The sequence below is a fragment of the Galeopterus variegatus genome, unplaced genomic scaffold, assembly GCF_000696425.1.
Source record: "Galeopterus variegatus unplaced genomic scaffold, G_variegatus-3.0.2 Scaffold6910, whole genome shotgun sequence".
NCBI classification, from domain to species: domain Eukaryota; kingdom Metazoa; phylum Chordata; class Mammalia; order Dermoptera; family Cynocephalidae; genus Galeopterus; species Galeopterus variegatus.
Genome location: NW_007733021.1, coordinates 90,926 through 111,846, shown reverse-complemented (window position 1 = coordinate 111,846; position 20,921 = coordinate 90,926). Strand labels below are relative to the sequence as shown.

The 20,921-nt window shown below is 37.7% G+C and overlaps 1 protein-coding gene across 1 annotated transcript in view; it reads right to left on the bottom strand.

The window, feature by feature from the left end:
• Positions 1 to 6: 6 nt before the first annotated feature.
• Positions 7 to 20,921, bottom strand: part of LOC103606879 (putative uncharacterized protein C12orf63) — a gene marked incomplete at its 3' end in the record, with an annotated part of 107,384 nt that continues 86,469 nt past the window's right edge. Inside the window, exons 20-23 of the mRNA XM_008591432.1 lie at positions 16,256 to 16,335; positions 14,468 to 14,637; positions 2,254 to 2,359; positions 7 to 86 (exon numbers count right to left, since the gene is read on the bottom strand). Coding sequence (XP_008589654.1) covers positions 7 to 86; positions 2,254 to 2,359; positions 14,468 to 14,637; positions 16,256 to 16,335 — 436 coding nt within the window. The remainder of the gene's footprint in view (positions 87 to 2,253; positions 2,360 to 14,467; positions 14,638 to 16,255; positions 16,336 to 20,921) is intronic.

The following is a 20,921-nucleotide window of genomic DNA, read 5'->3' as shown; positions in this document are numbered from 1 at the left end:
CTCAACCACAGATGAATGCTGAAATATTCTCGGGAATTTAAGGAAACAGGATCTAAAAACTCATTATCATCTTCATTTTCAGTGGCCTGAACAATATTAAAATGGTGGTTATCTTCCCATTTAATAATATCAAAGTTCTAGCCTAAGGCTAAATGTAACATAAGAGAAGCATCCCATATAATTTTAACAACATTAAGTTTTTAAATTTAGAAACTATTCTTGCACATTCCATAAAATATAAAACATATACAAAAAAACTCAAAACAAATAAAACACGTACAATCTCACAATCTTCTATTAACATTTTGGTATACTGCTTTTCTCTCTATACCCACTGTTGAAAAAATAGTTTAGTGGTCTGGATTTTCATGGCAAATTAATTATCAGCAGTTTCCATGTGATCAAAACTTTTTGTAAGCATTATCTTAAGGGCTGAAATATAAGAAATAATATTGACTAGAATGTATTGAGCACTTATTATAGGCCAGGCAGTGTGGTACCTGCTTTACACACATGATCTCACTTAATTCTCCTAACAGCCAAAAAAAGCTATTATTATTTCCATTTTACAATTGGAGAATCAAGACCTAGAAAGGTTAACTATCTTGCTTAAACTCCATCATATTTTGGCAGAGGTGAGATTCAAACCCGTGTGATCTTGAATTTAGAGTCCGCAGTTTTACTGTGTTACACTGTTGTGTGCTGCTCAAACACGTATTTCAATTGATTGGCCACCCTCATTATTACATTTTACAGTGGGGTGGCGAATGTTCAAAGCTACTGGAGGGAGGTGCATATGGAGCTTTATCCAGGGTAGAGTCCATCATAGACACTTGGGAACTTTAAAATCTTCTAGAACCCCCATTTGTCCTAGTAATTTCCTGCTGTGCATCTCTGACAGCTCCTCAAGTCCAACGAATCAGTAACACTTGCCATCCGGGGATTAGACTGTGGACAGGCAGGTGGGAAGTACAGGGAGAGAAGAGTGAAAGTACAGGGAGAAAGTACAGGGAGAAAGTACGCCTGCTGTGCATCTCTGACAGCTCCTCAAGTCCAACGAATCAGTAACACTTGCCATCCGGGGGCTAGACTGTGGACAGGCAGGTGGGAAGTACAGGGAGAGAAGAGTGAAAGTACAGGGAGAAAGTACAGGGAGAAAGTACGGGGAGAGACAAGGAATAAGAGTAAGCAGTGAACAGAGGCCCCAGGTAGGATGGTGATTAGAATGGGCTCATCAAGTACTCGAGGAGTATTTAGATTAGCAATACAGAAAAAAATGCCCATCAATATAACTTAATCTCACAATGCTTACATTTCCTGTTACTAATGAAAAGTCAAGTCACACAATCTAAAATCAGTGTTTCTCAATCTGGTCACTAATGATTGATATTTGGGGCCCGATAATTGTTGTGGGGGTCTGTCATGTACATTATAGGATGTTTAACAACGTCCCTGGCCTCTACCCAGTAGATACCAGTAGCACCCCATCTAGTTTTTACACCCAAAATGTCTCCAGACATTGCTGAATATTTCCTCGGAGGCAAAATCGCCCCTTGCTGACAACCATTGTTCTAAGTTAATTTTTAGAATTAGATTGCTTTTTAGCATTTTTATTGCTTTTAATACAGTAAGAAATGACTCTCTATGTAGGATCGTTAATTTTGCTAATTTGCAATGATGCTAGATATTAGCAATTTTATTAGTAATGCTTGATTAATGAGAAAGGATTCTGTGTGACAAATCTTTACATTTTAATCTTAAGCCCTGTATTGTTAAATTACTTGATCTTATCAAAGTGCAATCACAGAATTTATGACACCCATTGTCAAGTAGATTTGAGACCCTAAATATGGAAGAATCTAACTATGAGGAATCCAAAATAGGAAATAGCACAGGTGTCTTAATGGCAATGCTGAAGTAATAAACTCCAAGTGGGATGAACAAGTCTTGTGAAACAACTTTATTTGCTAGAGAGATAATTTCTAGACTAACATAACAATACATCTAGATAGGAAATTATTATATCCAATTCCATGAGTTCACAAATGAGATTACCAAATTAAGAAAAAAAAATTAAGGGACTTGCCTAAGCTATACCACTTAAATAGCATCAATAAGACTTACATGTGGATCTTTTTACTCTGAATTCAATGTTTTTTTCTACTTTACCCCTTTGCTTCATCTAAGTAATTCCTAGCACGCCAATAGTTACATAATAAGTATTGTAAGGATAAATGTTAAACTCATACATACAGAAGTTCCTGGAGGGATGGGATTCTCTGTTTCGTCTTGCACTACTTTCTTTTTAAAAAGTTCTGAATCCTGGAGAAGTTTCAGTGTTGAAAATACCATTGCAGCACTAAAATAGAGAATATTTTTTAAATGTTATTAGTATTTTATTTGTGGCATTTATTATTTTCTCTCTTCCTCCAACGACAAACATTCCCATACCCCCAAACACCCCCCAAACTATTAGGTGCCCCTTCTATATGCCCTAATAGCACCCTGATCTTAACCATACGGTAGTACAGTCAGTCAACCCTTGGTATCTACAGGAGATTGGTTCCAGGATACCGGTGGATATAAAATCTGAAGACATTCAAATCCCAGATGTAAAACGGTGTAGCATTTGCATATAACCTACATACATCCTCCTGTATACTTTAAATCATCTCTAGATTATTTTAATACCCAATATAATGCTATGTAAATAGCCGTATTATTTAGGGAATAATGACAAAAAAGTCTGTACAAGTTCAGTACAGAGGCAACCACCCACTTTTTTAAAATTATTTTGAGTCAGCAGTTGGTTGAATTCATGGATTTGGAACCCACAGATACGAATAGCTGACTGTACGTACCACATTATTTACTTGCCTGTGTATTGCTCTACAGCTAATTTGTCTATTCCCAGCATCTAGTATAGTGACTGGGATATAATGGAAACTAAAAAATATTTATAAATGAACATGAATGAATAGAAGAATAAACGAACAAAGGTTTCCAAAATCTAAAACAAAATTTATTGACAAGCTCATTAATAAAATGAGCACACACATATTTAGAATGTGGTTCTCCAGCTTTTTGAGGTTATAGAACTGTTACTAAACAGTATACACTTGGAAACTCTCAAGCTAAATTATTACTTAATCAGTGTCTAGCAGTGCCAGAAGGGAAATGTACGAAATTAAGAACACAGATGCCAGGGGATAAGAATTCTCTTTACTTCCTGTTGCTACCTACATAAACTTGTCTGCACTCTAAACCATTATATCCTCTTCTCCTGTAGACTGATAATTTATAATTGACATCAGACTGCCTCAAAATATTTTAATTGTATATACTAAGAGCTGCCTTCTCTTGAAAATCTGTCCCAAAATAAAATTCAAAATACAATACAATCTGTACACCTGAAGATGCTCATTATAGTTATTTATAACACAGAAAGATTGGGTAAAAGCCAAATGGACAATACACCCATCTAATTTCCCACTTGATATCATCACTTGAATAATTAACAGACAGTCACATTTAACAGGTGCAATGAGTTCAGTTTTGTCACCCACTAAAGGTATGTTGAAGTCCTAACACCTATATTTCAATGTGTGATCTTATTTGGAAATAGGTTCTTTACGGAGGAAATCAAGTTAAAATGAGGTCACTAGGGTGGGCCCTAATCCAATATGACAGGTGTTCCTATAAAAAGGGGAAATTCGGACAGAGACAGGATGCATGGAGGGGGAAGATGATGTGTAGACACACAGCGGGGAGAACAGCCATGTAACAGGAGTGATGCATCCACAAGCCAAGGAACACCAAAGATTGGGGGCAAACACCAGAAGCTAGAGGAGGGAAGGAAGGATTGTCCACCAGAGCTGTCAGACAGAGCATGGTCCTACCGACACCTTAATTTTGAACTTCTAGCTGCTGGGGCAGCCCTGGAAGACTAGTAACAACAGGTCAAAAGCAGCCTCCTCCACCCAAACCTGCTTCTCTTCCATGTCCTCTATCCCAGATGTAGAACCCAGTAGTCACCATTGCTTCCTCTCTCTGACGTGCACTTTATGTTCAATCCATCAGCAAGCCTGTCAGCTTCACCTTCAAAATGTGACTACCATCCAGCAGGCCTCCCCTCCTCCGCTGCTAACACCTTTGTCCACACCACCATCATCTCCAGGCTGGACCACTGCAGTCACTTCCAAACCAGTCTGCTGTCTCCCTTGCCCCTGCCACAGTGATCTCTTCAAGAGTAAATCAGATTTACAGATTTCAGAGGCCTCCTGCATCCCTGGACCATGGTCAGTTATCTCTTCCTCTGGGTCAGTTACTGAAGTTTCTGGTATTGCACACGGTCAGCTTCATCCATATCCACGGATGTTTGTAAGAAGGTATAGTCTAGGTTTGTGGCTCCCAGAGAATGCATATATGCTCAACTTTTTAAAAATATATTTTTAAAGTCTCTTTTGTGGGGGGTCAACTTGTTATACTAAAAACTGTAAATACTGTGTTAACATTGGCCACAGAACCATTTTTCCACAATCTTTTTTTTTTTCATTGATGATAACTGGGCGGGCCAGTTAGCGCAGTTGGTTAGAACATGGTGTTGATAACACCAAGGTCAAAGGTTCAGATCCCCTTACTGGCCAGCCACCAAGAAAAAAATAGGTGACAATGATGGTAATTGGTATTTACTAAGTACTTACCACCTGTTGAGTGCTATACTAAGTGCTTTCTGTGAATTAATTCATTTAATCCCCAACACAAATCTACAGGTAGATACTATTATCATCCCTATTTTACAGATTAGGAAATGGAGACACAGAAATGTTAAATAACTTGCCCAAAGTCACACAAAGTCACAAAGCTAGAAAGAGGAGGCAGGATCAGAACCCAAGCAATCAGCCTCTGAGCCTGCACTTCTAACCTACACTATGATGCCGCCTCTGTCTTTTGACAGTTCTAACAAGTTTGGTTTAGTTGATATCGGTATAGTGTTACTCAGTGTGATATTTATGATTGTTACATAGTCACTGATGACTGTACCTTTTGTCAATATAACAGCTCCTCTTGGTCCAGTTCAATGCCCTTTGCCTTGCATTCTACTTAGCATGATATTCATTACAGCCACGCTTGCTTTATTACCTTTTATTAGTACCTTTGATCATCCTTTTATTTTTAAAAATGGCTGGACCATTTTTGACAGTGACTTATACTGTAATCTGTGTAGCATTCCTCTTCTTTTCTAAGAGAACACCAATCTTTTTTCAGAACAACTTCCTCGTTCCTAGTTCTTAACTATGATTTATCTCTTTTGTTGGCGGGAATAATTCTTTGAATCCCCACACAGTCGAGGCACCTTCCCAGGTTTTTGGATGGTGAACCCTTTCTGCGGTAAGCACTTAGGGGAGGTAGGGGGCCAAGTCTTCTCCCTGCTTTCTTCCTGGGCAGATCTCCTGCTCCTTTCAGGGGGTAAAGTAGACAAAGATTATCCCTTGTCGCTCTTAGTCCATCTTCATCTATTCATTTGAGAAAAAATTTTCCCACCTCTTGCAAAAGTTTAATTATTATCCTTAATTTTCAGCACTATTAAAATGTTTGTATTTTTCTTCATGGGTCCTCAGATTCAATGGGAAGTTGGAAGACAAAATATAAGGAAATTTGCATCACGTGGAAATCTATACCTCATTTATTGCTTTAACTTCACTTTGAATATTTTCCCATATATTTATTTACCAGTTACAACCTCCCCTTTTGGATGAAGGGTTTATGGTATTTGACTATTTATCAATATTGTCTTTTTTATCAGTTTTATCAGGAACTTTATGTAAAAATGATATATCATATTTCCTGCAACTACAGTTGTTTTTTCCTATGTATTGTGGTTGTAAGATTTTTTGTTATACTTACAAAAATTAAAATGTTGTACAGATTGAATCAGTTGGCATTTTTCTTTGCAGTCAGTTTTAATTTTAGAAATCTATCCCCTTCTAGAGATTCAATTATTTAATTGTATTTTCTTTTGCTTTTTTCACAAAAGAAATTCTAATTCATCTGGGATATCCTAATTTTTAAGAATTAGTACACCGGAGGTAGAGAGTTCAAATCCCACCTTGGCCATGTATTAGCTGTTTAGTCTTGGGAACCCCAATTTTCAATCTCTTCATCCATAAACCAGGAGCAATGCTAATAACAGTGCAAACTTCATGAAATAGGATTATTGCAAAGATTAAATGATGACTTTATTCTTTCATTTGTTCAAAAATATGTATTTAGCACCTACTATGGATCAGGAAGAAATCTAGGGGCTATGGATTCAGCTGTAATAAAGATAAAGATCCCTGCCCTCACAAAGCTGACATTCTAGTGCCAGTAGATGTGCTTACAAAAAGGTGTGGCTGGCAAATAGATGGCACATAATGCATGAGAGCTATCACCATAATTAGTGAATTGAGTTGGCCAGGGGAGGTGGGAGAAACCAAATTTATTTTTCCTACGTCATTAACCATCATCCTTGCCTTTTAGCAATTATTGAATTTTAAACTTCCAAGATTTAGCTAAGCCATTCCAATGGCTTAGATATTTGTACAATATTTTCTAAGGTATGGTTTGTGAGTATCGAAACTTATTGGGTTTTTAAAATTTTTTTAATTTATTTTTTTATTAATTTTTTTTTTTTACATTCTATGATGTTGTTGCGGAGCAGTTGGGAGAGAGGGGGAGAGGGGAAAAAAGAAGGAAATGGGATGGAAGAAGGAGGAAGGAGGAGGGGCTGGATTGAGGCCTGTGGCACCCCCCACATTCCCACAGGGGAGACTGGGGGGCTTCCAGTGGTGGTTTGGTCATTGCTGGGCTGGGTACAGATGTCAGAGGGGTGCAGCAAAAGCCCTCGCCCCCTACCACCCAGCTCAGGAACCCAGGGCCCTTCTTTTGTGGCTGGGTGGTTGTTGCTGGGCTGGTTGCGTGTGTAACTTACTGTTTTTTATTTAAAGTAAAACTAAACAAACAAGCAAGAAAATAACAACAACAAATGCAGATTCAATGTGTACGCATGCACAAAACGTCCTCTCCCCTGACCCTTCCTCCCTCCAGGCTACACATGGGCTTCCAAGACACCATGTGTACTGAGTAGTTGGCAGAGGTTTGCACAGCTTGGCTACTAGAGGGCTCTGAAGAAGACAGTGCCCATTCCATTTTTCTGATTCTGAAGCCCAAATTCTGATTTCAAGAGAAATGAGCTATGAGGTTCAGCATCTTGCTAACCCAAAAACTTAATGAATAAAATACAGGACAAACCAGTATGTTCCAATCCACCTGGTACTCCTTAGTTGCACAATAGAAAATTTCTAGTATCTTCACTACATTAGACAGATGGAAAGTATGGAAGGATTATCCACTACCAACCGTCCAAAATCCCAGAGGAAGGAAGTTTCATTCTGACACAAAATTAAAAGGCTCAAATATTTTCTTATTTATGTAATAAATTAAATATAAAGAAGAATAGGAAGAAACTCTTATTTTTAAAGAAGACAGGATTCTGGAAGAAAAAAGCAACCCTAGAAGCAGTAGAAATACAGTTTGAGTAACTTTAATCCCATTTATTTCTTATTAACATTCATGACAAAAGTGGTCAGTTTGTTCCCATAAGATCTATGCAGCTCACTCTACCTGTCACCCTAGGGAATTTTCCTTTCAATTTCCTTGACACATAATTTTATTAGAAGTATCATGAAATGTCAAGCTAACCATCACTTGGAAAAGAGACTGTCCAACACTCTCAGCAGTGCCCAAACAGCAGCTCGTGGGGGGCAAAGTTCACATAAGAAAAACTCATTCATCTTGACAGTAGGCTTCCCCCAAATGACAACTCTGCTCCATAAAGGCAATAACATCAAAGTTTTTGCAGGTTTTGTCCCAAGGGCCAGAATCATGTATTTAATATAGGAGCAATTCTGATATATTTGCACATATTTGCATGTGTCTATGTGGTCTTCAAATTAAAGTTCTATTATGACAGTCCTTTCTGTAGTCATTTTCTAATTTTAGGTTCTCATTTCCTTCTCCCTTTGCTTACAAAAAAAAAAAAAAGCCATCACTCATATGCTCCATACCAAAAGGATACAAGACACATAGAGAACTGCAGAAAGAAGGAAGGTAAATGACAAATGTTTTTTAGGGCTGCATTTGCTTTCTGGGACATATTTGGAGAAAAAGAAATCAGGAAATTACATAGTAAAAGTTCCTTCTCCCTTCAAACTCCAGTAGGGAAAATGATATATTATTATGCTAAGCCTATTTTATCATCAACCAACTACTCTCTTATCCTTAAAGATAGCTATAAACATGACAATACCTGAAACCAGTGCCCCTCAAGCTTTTTGATCTTGGTATGTACATCTTTACATCCCTAAGAATTACTGAGAACCCCCAAAGAGCTCCATCAACATTTATCATTTCAGAAATTGAAAATTTTTTAACTGAGAAATTTTAACTTCCTTAATATTTACTCATTCATTTTTAAATAAAAATAATAATCCCATTACATGTTAATATAAATAATATATTTTTAGGCAAAACAACTATGTTTTCAAACTAAAAATTAGTGAGAAGAATGTTATGGTTCTGAAAGCCATCACTCATATGCTCCATACCAAAAGGATACAAGACACATAGAGAACTGCAGAAAGGAGGAAGGTAAATGACAAATGTTTTTTAGGGCTGCATTTGCTTTCTGGGACATATTTGGAGAAAAAGAAATCAGGAAATTACAGAGTAAAAGTTCCTTCTCCCTTCAAACTCCAGTAGGGAAAATGATATATTATTATGCTAAGCCTATTTTATCATCAACCAACTACTCTCTTATCCTTAAATATAGCTATAAAGATGACAATACCTGAAATCAGTGTCCCTCAGCTTTTTGATCTTGGTACGTACATCTTTACATCCCTAAAAATTGCTGAGAACCCCCAAAGAGCTCCATCAACATTTATCATATCAGAAATTGAGAAATTTTTAACTGAGAAATTTTAACTTCCTTAATATTTATTCATTTATTTTTAAATAAAAATAATAATCCCATTACATGTTAATATAAATAATATATTTTTAGGCAAAACGACTATATTTTCAAAATAAAAATTAGTGAGAAGAATGCTATGGTTCTCTTTTATGTCAGGCTTAATAAGAGACAATCTACTTAATAGAAGACTTTGATATCTGCTTCTACATTCAGTCTGTTGTGACGTATTGTTTTGGTTGAAGTATATGAAGAAGATTAAGCCTTATACAGATAATTGTTGCAAATGGGAGAAGCATTCTAATAGCCTCTTCAAATGACTGTACATATTCTTATCTGATAATATACCAAAATGTAACAAGTGATAGTTTCTTAAAAGTTTGTTGCAATGTGGACTCTCATACTGCACATTGATGAACTTTTCCTATTCTGTTACGTTAAAATCTATTAGTCTATCTTGTTAAGGGCGATTTTGTAACATCATGCACTGGTCATTTAGAAAATACTTGTTCCCTGAGTTATGCAGATTTTCCAAATGTTGAAACATTTCATTACACAATATTTTTAAAAATTATGTTTGTTAGTATTAACACATATCCCACAGACAAAAAAATGTAAGCATTAGAAAACTGTCTTGCTCATGGTGGTAAATACAAGTTTTCCAAAATTCTATTTTTCCTATGAAAGTTAAAATTTTATCCTTGGCAACAAATACTATCAGTTCCTTCCCTAGAAGAGGCATACTCATTTTGCTCATTTTCAATAAAATATCTGCCAATTACCCAAGTTTGAATAGTCATAGGTTGTCAGCTGTTTTCTCAAATAAAAATGGTGCTCCATGAAGAATGCAGCTTGTCTAGCTCTCAATTCAATCACATGTGTGTCCTTCCTCAAGACAACCGTCAGCTTTGACATGCAGCACATGTGTCTAGGCATATTTCCCATTTAATACCCCCACCGAATATTAAAAATACATATCTAAGAATAGGGATTTATAAATGTCACAGATTCTATTGCTTCATCAAGGAATTCTTACGTGAAACTGACTTTTTTTAAAAATTCTAAATGTGGGAGATTGAAGGCTATAATGACTACTAGTACAGTTTGGTGCCACTGCTTTGATTCATGGTGAGGTGCCAGAAGTTTTACCATTGTCGCTTTTGCAACATCAATGCAAAAATAACACAATGAAGAAAGAAAACAATTCCATTATAAATGAAGAAAGTTAAGGAGAAAAAAAAAAAAAAAACCAACCAAACATCTCATTTGATAGTTTCTTTTCATTTAGTGACTATATTTTTTTCATTTCCAGAATTTCTATTTGGTTCTTTTCCAAATACACCTGTTCTTTTTTTTATGTTGTCTCATTCTTGGTTTATAGATTCTCTTCCAACCCTCACATCACTGAACACTTTAGTTCCTGGGCTGTGAAGTCTGTCATTTATTGTGTCTCCTAACTCTCTTTTATGGTTGTTTCCTCATCTGGTCTGCAACACTTGACTATGTGCTGTCTTTAGTGGGAGTTTTTTTCCTTGGGAGTCTTGCATTTCCTGAGTTAATCCCTATGAGACAGTCTGGTTTTAAAGTAAAGTCCTCAGGGTTTCTGCATTTCATGGATGCTACCAATTTGGACCCCACCAGTGCTGATGGCGGCCTCAGGAACTGATTCCTCTTGGGTGACTCTTTTCCATTTATACTCTGGGCAGGCAACCAGTTTCTTTGCTGGCCCCCAGAGATCATTCTGGATTCCCAAGCAGAAGATAATTTTATTCTGTATTATAGGAATGGAGAAGACTGGGCCGGGCTCCCACTCTACTGTGTACCGCTGTATCAGAACACATCAAATTTTCCCTCTGAACTGGGTCTTTTCATTAGCTTACAATATATCCTCTCTCCCATGATGAGAAAGCTTTCTTGACCCTATTCCTACCAACTGCTGTCACCCTCTTTCTCTACTTCCCTTTTTACAATAAAACTATGCAGAAGGATCATCTTTATTTGTGGGCTCCAATTTCCCTCTTCCTATTCTCTCATAAAATCACTCTGAATATGGCCTTTCCCCCTCACCTTCTAAAATTACCACTGTTAAGATCACCATTGACCTCCACATTGCTAAATTAAGCGGTTAATTCTCTGTCCTCATCTTACTTGATCTACCAGCAGCTTGTGGCATAGTTGATCACTCTTTGACTCACTTTCTTACTTGGCCTTCAGGATTCCCTAATCTCTTGGTTTTCTTCTATCTTACTGGCCATTTCTCATTTCCCTTTGCTGGTTTCTCACTTTCTCCCCAGTCTCATAAGCTGGGCCACCAACCCAGGGCTCAGTCCTTGGTCCCTTTCTCTCTTCCATCTATTCACACTCCCCTAAGGGAGCTCATTTAGTATTAAGTTTTTAAACACTGTCTATACTCTAATATTAGAATATTTGACATCTTCAACTGCACATTTAGGGGACAATGCAAACTACATATATATCCAAAATTTAACTCCTGATCTTTCCCCTGAATAAGTTGCGCCCCACAGTTTCCCCATTTCAGTTAATGACAACTTCTTTTTTGACTCTTCCCTTTTTCTTACAACTCTACATCCAATATCAGCAAATTCTAATGGTTCTACCTTCACATTTTATCCAGAATCCAAGTATTTCTCATGACTTCCAATACTACCATCTGGTCAGAACCACCACCATCTTTCTCCTTATTGCAATAGTTCCCCCAGCCAACCTCCTTGCTTTCATGCCCTTTCCCCCACTCTTTAAATTCTCAACCAAGTAGCCAGAGCCATCCCTTTAAAATGAAAGTCATATCAGGTCACTCCTCTTCTCAAAATTCTACAATGACTCCCCACTTCACTCAGAGAAAAGCCAGTCTTCACTCTGGCCAACCTATCTATGTAATCTGCCTCCTCTCCCAATTTCCACTTTGAACATCTCTCATACAACTCTGCCCTTTGTTCACTCCATTCTAGCCACAAGAGACCCTGTGCTGTCCCTCAAACTGTAGCAGGCATGTTCCTATGACCTGTACCATTCTACCTGTAGATATTTGCATATCCTCACCTATCTTACCTACTTTGTTCAGATGTCATNTGTCTATACTCTAATATTAGAATATTTGACATCTTCAACTGCACATTTAGGGGACAATGCAGACTACATATATATCCAAAATTTAACTCCTGACCTTTCCCCTGAATAAGTTGCACCCCACAGTTTCCCCATTTCAGTTAATGACAACTTCTTTTTTAACTCTTCCCTTTTTCTTACAACTCTACATCCAATATCAGCAAATTCTAATGGTTCTACCTTCACATTTTATCCAGAATCCAAGTATTTCTCATTACTTCCAATACTACCATCTGGTCAGAACCACCACCATCTTTCTCCTTATTGCAATAGTTCCCCCAGCAGATCTCCTTGCTTTCATGCCCTTTTCCCCCCTCTTTAAATTCTCAACTAAGCAGCCAGAGCCATCCCTTTAAAATGAAAGTCATATCAGGTCACTCCTCTTCTCAAAATTCTACAATGACTCCCCACTTCACTCAGAGAAAAGCCAGTCTTCACTCTGGCCAACCTATCTATGTAATCTGCCTCCTCTCCCAATTTCCACTTTGAACATCTCTCATACAACTCTGCCCTTTGTTCACTCCACTCTAGCCACAAGAGACCCTGTGCTGTCCCTCAAACTGTAGCAGGCATGTTCCTATGACCTGTACCATTCTACCTGTAGATATTTGCATATCCTCACCTATCTTACCTACTTTGTTCAGATGTCATTTCCTCAATGAGGCCTGCCCTGACTACCCAAAATTTGGTTCAGATGTCAAGACAGGTGCCACACATGCATCAAGAGGGTACAAAAAGGTTTACTGATCACAGAATAAGGCTTTCAGAGGACAGCAGGGCAGATTCACAAACAGGCTGAAGATATCTTGGGAATGCAGGAAAAGGAGACTGGCTTGGGGTTTTAGGGTGGTCAGTGGGTGGCACTGGGATAAGGGCTCCCACACGTTGGCCAGGACTTGCATGGTTTGAACTTCCCACCAGAACCAGAGGGGGAGCAACTGGGTTTTCTTATCTACTTTCCCAGGTGTTGCAAAGAAAGAGATAGGAGACTGGCTTGGGGTTTTAGGGTGGTCAGTGGGTGGCACTGGGATAAGGGCTCCCACACATTGGCCAGGACTTGCATGGTTTGAACTTCCCACCAGAACCAGAGGGGGAGCAACTGGGTTTTCTTATCTACTTTCCCAGGTGTGGCAAAGAAAGAGACGGAGAAGTGGGGCTTGGAAGCTGTCAGCCACCAAACATCAAAATGGAGTCACACCCTCTATTATAACCACACAGTTTCAAAGTGATGACTCTTCTCCGCCTCAACCTCTACTCCTGATAGTCTTCATAGCATATATCACTTTTGGCCACACTATATAATTTACTTAATTATTATGTTTGTAGTTATTGTCAGCCTTTTTATTATGTATTTGAATATAAACTCCATAAGGGCCAGATTTTTGTCAGTATTATATATTTTGTCTATATTGTATATATGAGTAATTGGGACACTGATTATCTCAAGAGCTTAGAACAGTGCCTAACATATTGCAGGTGCTCAAAATTATTTTTTGAAAAAATTAATGAATAGTAAGATAGGAAATTTGTGCATTATTAAACAAATCATTGTTGAACATGTCAGAGAACCTCCTGATGGAAGTGCTTATCACAAACGGTATGGGAAACTCTTGAAAGTACATTTGCATATCATCAAATATGAAAAAAAAAATCACTGTAATGGTATTGTTTTTAAACTATTCTACCTACTTTTTTCTAGACCTGTGAGCATATGGATACAGGAACTATATTACACTCAACTTTGTTTCCTCAGTGGCTAGATGAGAACCTGGCAGTGGTAGTTACCAGATACTGGTTGAGTAAATGAATGAGGCAATGAACAAGTTAAATGAAAGATCTGACCCTAACAATTGCAGCACATATCAATAACCAGCCACCTACAATAGTTTCTTAAATAATTCAGCACAACATAGTTCAGACGATGTTACTTTTTCAAAATAGAGCTTGATTTTAATATTTATATTCAGTGTTTAAGGAAAAACAAAAACACTCCATAGGTTTTATTCATAAAAAGCTATAAGGAATTTAGGTACAGTCTTTTAAAAAATAAATTAAGTAAATGAAAAATCAAAGCACTGTTAATTTGTTCATTCTATAAATGATATTAAACATGCTAGCTATGTGTTTTAATAACACAATTGCTTCACTGAGAAATATAGTTTTAAGTACAGTAACATATGAAAACTCCCCTAAATAGTAAAAAGCAAGTATGCTCTATGGATCTAGAAATTTCCAAAACCTACATAAGTTTTAAGTATATTTAACAAACTAGGGTGAGGAAGAAACTCCCTTCAAATGTGTACCTCTTCTATGCATGAAGAGACTCACCTGTATGCCGCCCGGTGTCTCTGCAGAGCAATTGCAGCCAGCTGAAGCCTGGCCTCCACCACAACCTCCAACTCGCCAGCAGAACACTGGGACAGGTTCTTGGGGCCAGCAAGCTCCACCTCTGTCATAAGGCAGTTCAGCTTCTCTTCAGCTTCCGTCAGTAAAATTGACTAAATAATGAACACCACACAATCAGAAATCATACAAATAATGTCTCGTTATTATCACATATTTTTCATGTACTGAAACATAACAATGGATTCTAGACCGAAATGGAAATCTGTAGCTAACCATCATCTTCTTTTTCATTCAGACATGAGAAGAAGAGCAGAGAGCTCAGTGAACAGGAAAAAAGCAAGAGAAAATGAAAAGGAAAGTAATACAAGCGTAAGCCTGTACAACACTACCCTGTATTGTATGTACAGCCAATGCTCATCATGTGCAGAAGTTGTTCTATAAAATTGTCACAAACACTGATTAATGAATACTAAAACATTGCTCCTAGGGGAAATACAGAGATAGGTTCCTATGAGCCTATAGTCACAACATTTTCATCAACTGATCAATACATAACCTTGTTTAATGTTGTTTACGTGTAAGGACACATTACTTAATATATATTGTAGGTCCATTCACGTTGAACTCACAGCCAATAGCGTTATAACTCATGTCTGAACGAAACTTATCTAACACGCATATTTTCTCTGTAAGGCACAGCACAGCCTTCTTCCACTTAGAAACACTAGACAGCACTTCAACACTATGCTTTTTCATCTTAAAGTGAAGTTGCCAACAAAAAAGCACAAAAATGTGAAAAACATGGTACCAAAGAGACCATAAAAAGGACACGAGCTTACAATATGAGAGCTGAAATAAAAAGATAGCGTGTCACCTTTTTCAACTCCGCGGGGAACACACACATTGGGCAACTCAAATTTTTCTATGCTCTGGCTGTGTCCACAAATGACAAGAAAAGTGCCAGGAGTCTTGATTTTGATGTTAACAGATAAATTTTAGCAGATAGGTAGAATAGCAAACACAGAATCCATGATAATGAGAATTGACTGTATTTCAAGTTAAACAATGGTCACCTAATTGGTAACATGAAGATAATGAGATTTTATTGTAGACAATCAATAATAAACAGCAACCTGACATGGCAGAAGATAAAAGGACCAACCAATCTTTCAAGCTATAGATCTCTAAAAACTTGTTTTTACAGAGTAGTGAATATTATATAAATACTAAAGCAATTTAGTATAATGGTTAAGAACATGGATTTTTAAATCAAAAAAATGTAGGTCCCACTGTAAGATCTATATTATATTAGTTTTGTAAGATTAGTGAATTTCTTATACTGTCTAAGCCTGTTTTCTCATGGTTCAGCACAGCATAGTTAAAAAGTAATTAATATCTACACCATAGAGTTGTGAAAATTAAATAATGCAAAGTGCCTGTCATGTAGTAAGCACTGAATAAATGGTATCTGGTTGTTGCTGTTGTCATTACTATTATTATTAGGAAATGACAAACAGGGCATGGAATACTCAAACGCCATCAAATAATGAATCATATTTTCTTCAGCATCTTTATCAGGTTGTAAAGTCAAAGCCTGACACCTCTGGGCATCTAGTTTTCTCATCTCTGGTCCCAACCTGTTTTTATGCAAGAAAAAGTACCCAGTCTCCCAAGAGCAAGGACCACCCTAAAAGCAGGCCTATCCAGGGCCTAATTGTGTGTATTTCGGTAACTTATTTACTATGATTTGGAAAAAAAATTCAAACTTACCTTTAGTGTGCTAAGAGCGAACTCATCTTTAACTTTTGTAAGTTGAGGAAAGGAGCCTCCATCATCCCTTGAACATAGATCTAAAAGGACAAAATTTTGGAAGCACTAAGGATTTTGTAGTTAAATATGAATTCTAGTTTTTAAAACTTGTCATTCATGAGGAAACTCTCTATAAATTCACAATGATCATTAAAAACATTGATTGCTACATCAAATAGTCCTAAATATCATACATTACAAGGCTGAGGCTGATTCTTACAACAAATCAGACAATTCTGAAATGATCTTTTGGATACTTAATAATGCTATAAAAAGTAGTGGTTCCTCTTCTAGAGACCCAGAACCCCTTAAGGCCCTCAAAATATTTTCAGTCTTCAAATATTTCTAACATTTCAATAAGATTTCCTTGGAAGCATCAGTTCTGTTGGTATTCACAAGCACCTCACACTAAGAGCAGAGTGAGATCCTTTGGAACAGCACAGTCCACAATACTCAAATATCTCTTTCAAAATCTAACCCACAATCTGAAGGCTGCCTTATTCTGAACCAAGGAGAAATGAGAGAATTTAGATCACAGTATTTGCCTGAACAGTCAACCTGGTTTCTAGACTTCAAGACAAAGAGAAGAACCACAAATCACTCAACTCAAAATCACTGCAAAAAATATACACCTAAAGAGACTAAGTTTGTCAAAGAGAAGGAGGATACTAAAATAACATGGAACTTAACACACCTGACTTCCTCTCCTCTTCCAGTCCCAAGCTACCCAGCTGTTCCCCTAAATCAGTAGGCTCTGGATCTAGGGGTCAGCTGAGTATGAGGGAGAGCTTGGGCTTTGGGAAAGGTCCAGCAGGAAAATCTGGGACTGGGCTTTCTTCTCTAAGGAAGAAAGTGAGAGTGAGAGAGACAAAGACAGAGAGAAAACAAATGCTGATCACTGCTACGGAAGAACCCAAGAATAAGTATCAGAACATGAGAGACCCATAAACATTCATGAACCAATCAATGTGAGACAAAATCAACACAGGTCCCACATGAGTGTTCCTGCTGTCCCTGATCCCCCAGAAGACAAAAAAAGAACTAGACAGGTGAGCCATCCAGAGGCTAAGAGATATGATGCCTTAGTACACACTGGTTACCTGCCTGCCACTCTACCCCTCGCTGACTTCACCATCTATCACTGCATGACCAGGGAAAATAATAACACATCTAAGAAGATCTATAGTTCAGCCAACTCATGTTCACTTGTACGCATTCTCCTCTCCTTCTGGAGTACCTGGCAAGACTATACTTCTTAGCCTCTTTGCATTTAGGTAGGGTCTTTATTCAATGAAATATGAGTTCCAGAATGAGGCATTTAAGAGCTCCTATGCCACCCCATAGGGAGTACCTGGCAAGACTATACTTCTTAGCCTCTTTGCATTTAGGTAGGGTCTTTATTCAATTAAATATGAGTTCCAGAATGAGGCATTTAAGAGCTCCTATGCCACCCCATAGTCTTTCTTGCCTTTGTAGGCAACCTCAGAGCAGCGTTACAGATGGTACCTCCATAAGATAGTGACCCTGGGTACCTGAGCATCTTTGTAAAGCACATGCCCTTGTCAATTCAAGCAAGAAGTAGACGTTTGGTGGGTTAAGCCAAGAAATTTAAAGATTGGTTTGTTACCGTAGACCAGACTAGCCTAACCAATACAGGGACTCAATAGTCAGAGAGAGGAAATTCAAATGGGAAATAAAACTGCTAGGAGCAAGCATGACAATTTAAACTCAAAATAATAAGAGCACTTAAGGAAATGCAAGCAGAACACTAAACAAATGCTCTCTGGAACTAAATGTTTTTTCAATATGCAGATTTCAATATTCAAGCAGATTTGAGGCAAATGTGCTGCCAGTAAAAACCCTGATCTAAAAAAATTAATTACAAACCTCCAATCAAAAAATCAAATTATCTAAAATAAAATAAAGGAAATAGATCTCTTATCTGCATCTCTGGAAGCCAGAAGACTAGGATTAACATCTAAAAATATTGAGGACTGAAAAAACAGAAAATCTATACATCTAATTCCAAACAGGTATGATATATGTAAAATGTCAATGTTAAATAATTATTGAAATAAAATGGACATACAGAGGGAAAATTCTAATTAAGAGTCTAGAACTAAAATCAAAAAAAATGAGGAGTAGGAGGTGAAGTGAGGTAGTCTCACCTGCTGGAGGGAGAAGAAGAGAGAAGAAGGGAAGTCAAAAGCTTTTCAAGGTCTTCTAGATGGAGTAGTTTGGTAAGTGAACTAGTTGCTGTGTTATCTGAATGACAGTAGAAAAAAAAGTGCCTAATTGTGAGCTCCAGAAAGGGAAGACAAAATTTAAGGGCATAATATGTGAACAAATGGGAAAATACATTGTGTTCTTGGAAGGGAAGATTTAATCAACAAGGTCAATTCCACATCATAATGTATTCCAATTTAAAAACCAAAAGTGTCTTTTGTTATCATAGTTTTCTTGTTTAGAATCAGATTGAATTACCTTGAAGTACATAAGTAGAATACTCCTACAAACATCTCAAGAGAATAGGAAAGAGTGAAGGGTAAATGGTGATGACTTTAACAAAGGTAGAACCATGAATCTAGCAATATCTCAACCCATGTGAACCCACGACCCATTGATGCTGCCAGGGTTTCACCGTCCCCTTGCTCCCACTTCCTCCTGCCACCTCCTTATCCTTTCTTATCCAACTTTTGTTCTTTAGTCCATTGTTGCAATTCTTTTAAACACTTTCAATTTCCTTGCCTATCTCTCCTTTATAGTACTCACTTCTTCAAACCTCAAGCCCCACTAAATCCAGCTCTCTGCTTACCTATATCTGCACCCCTGAATTTTAATGCAATTGGAGAAAAAACATGTTGACTTTCTCACTTTAAACTCAAAACTGCTCACAGAGCTGCCCAGCAGTCCTGCTCCATTTCCCTAGCTCATTTACTACTTCATCCCTTCTCTTCTCTCCTTGAATTTTCAACACTTTCTCCCCCATTTTTACCCTCGGTTGATATTCTTGTTTCCTATTCCAATAAAGAGACAGAAGAAATTAGCAAATAACTTGCACAAATTCCCACAACACATCTGTCCATCCACCCGTATGTGAACCTATACACTCTGCCCTTCACCTTGTCATTATGGATGAACTTCATGCCCCCATCTAGAGCCAAACCCCCCACTTGAGCACCAGTTCGGGTCCCTCTGTGCCCACTTAAGGTTATCATGTTAGATATTCCTCACCCCATCCTGTGCATCATCATTTTTTCCCTCTTTCTATTGAATCATTCCCCTCAACACAAAACATACTGCTACTTCTTCAGTTCATTTGTTTAAAAAAACTCTTCTGTCCCCTTTAGCAGCCTCCCCATTTATCTGCTCCCTTCATGGCAAAACATCTCAGGGCTTATCTATATCCATTCACTCCAATTCCTCTCTACCAGTTCTGCTTAAACCCACACCAATAAGGGTTGATTCAACAAAATTTATCTTCTACATTCTCCAAACATATCCTTTTTGTTAAGTCCAATCTCCATCTTAGTTAAATATTGATTCAATTGATCACTCCGTCCTCCCGAAAATACCGTGTACACTCCTCCCTTCTCAGTTTCCTATGTTGATTTTTCCTCATTTCTTTGACCTCATCCTATGGGTGATCCCAAACATTCATTCCTTCATCTCTTCTCTTCTCCATCTACACTCACTTCCTTGGAGATCACACAGTCTTAAACTTTTAAATACCATCCATAGGCTAATGATTCTGAAACATTTTTCCAGCATGGACTTCTCTCCTGAACTCCATAATCACACATCAGACTATCTACTCTTTAGTTACACTCAGAAGTCTAAAAGGTATCCTAAACTGAACATGTCTAAAAGTGAACTCTTGATCTTCCCTTCTAAATCTTTTTGACTCTATCGTCGAAATACATCCGAATCTGGCAACTTCTCACCATCTCCACTGAAACTACTCTTGCTAAAGCAATCATAAGGTCTTAACTGAATTATTCAATAGCCTTTTACATAAAAATATTATTGTGGTATTATAATTATCCTTCCTTTTAATTGGCCCAGTCTAGTCTCAATACAGAAAGCAGAGTTAGCCTTTAAAAACTTGCAGTCCTTCCTCTTACAACTTTCCAGTGGCTTTCAAACTCAGTCACAGAACAAAAGCCAAATTGTTTATTATGACCATCAAAGCCTCCCATAATCACTCCATTATCTCTCCAACTTCATCTTCTAAAACTTTCATCTTGTTCACTTTGCTCCAGCCACACTGGGTTCTTGCTGTTCCTCAAGCCTGCTAGGCACACTCCCATCTCAGGGTCTTTGTATTTGTTGTTCCCTTTACCTAGAATGCTCCTTCTCAAAAACTCACATGTCTCACTCCCCCTCTCCCCTTTTAGACCTTTGTTCAAATATCACCTTCTTAGCAATACTTTTCCTGACAATGCTATCTTAAATTACATCCCACTGCCACACTCCCCAAGCCCCCCTTTCCTGTTTCCAAAGCATTTGTTACCATGTAACCCACAATGAATTTATCTGATTTAATGCCTTTTTCTACCATAATAAGTTTTTTTTTTTTTTTTTGTCTTTTGTCTTTTTTCCATGTCCGGCAACGGATCACAACCCT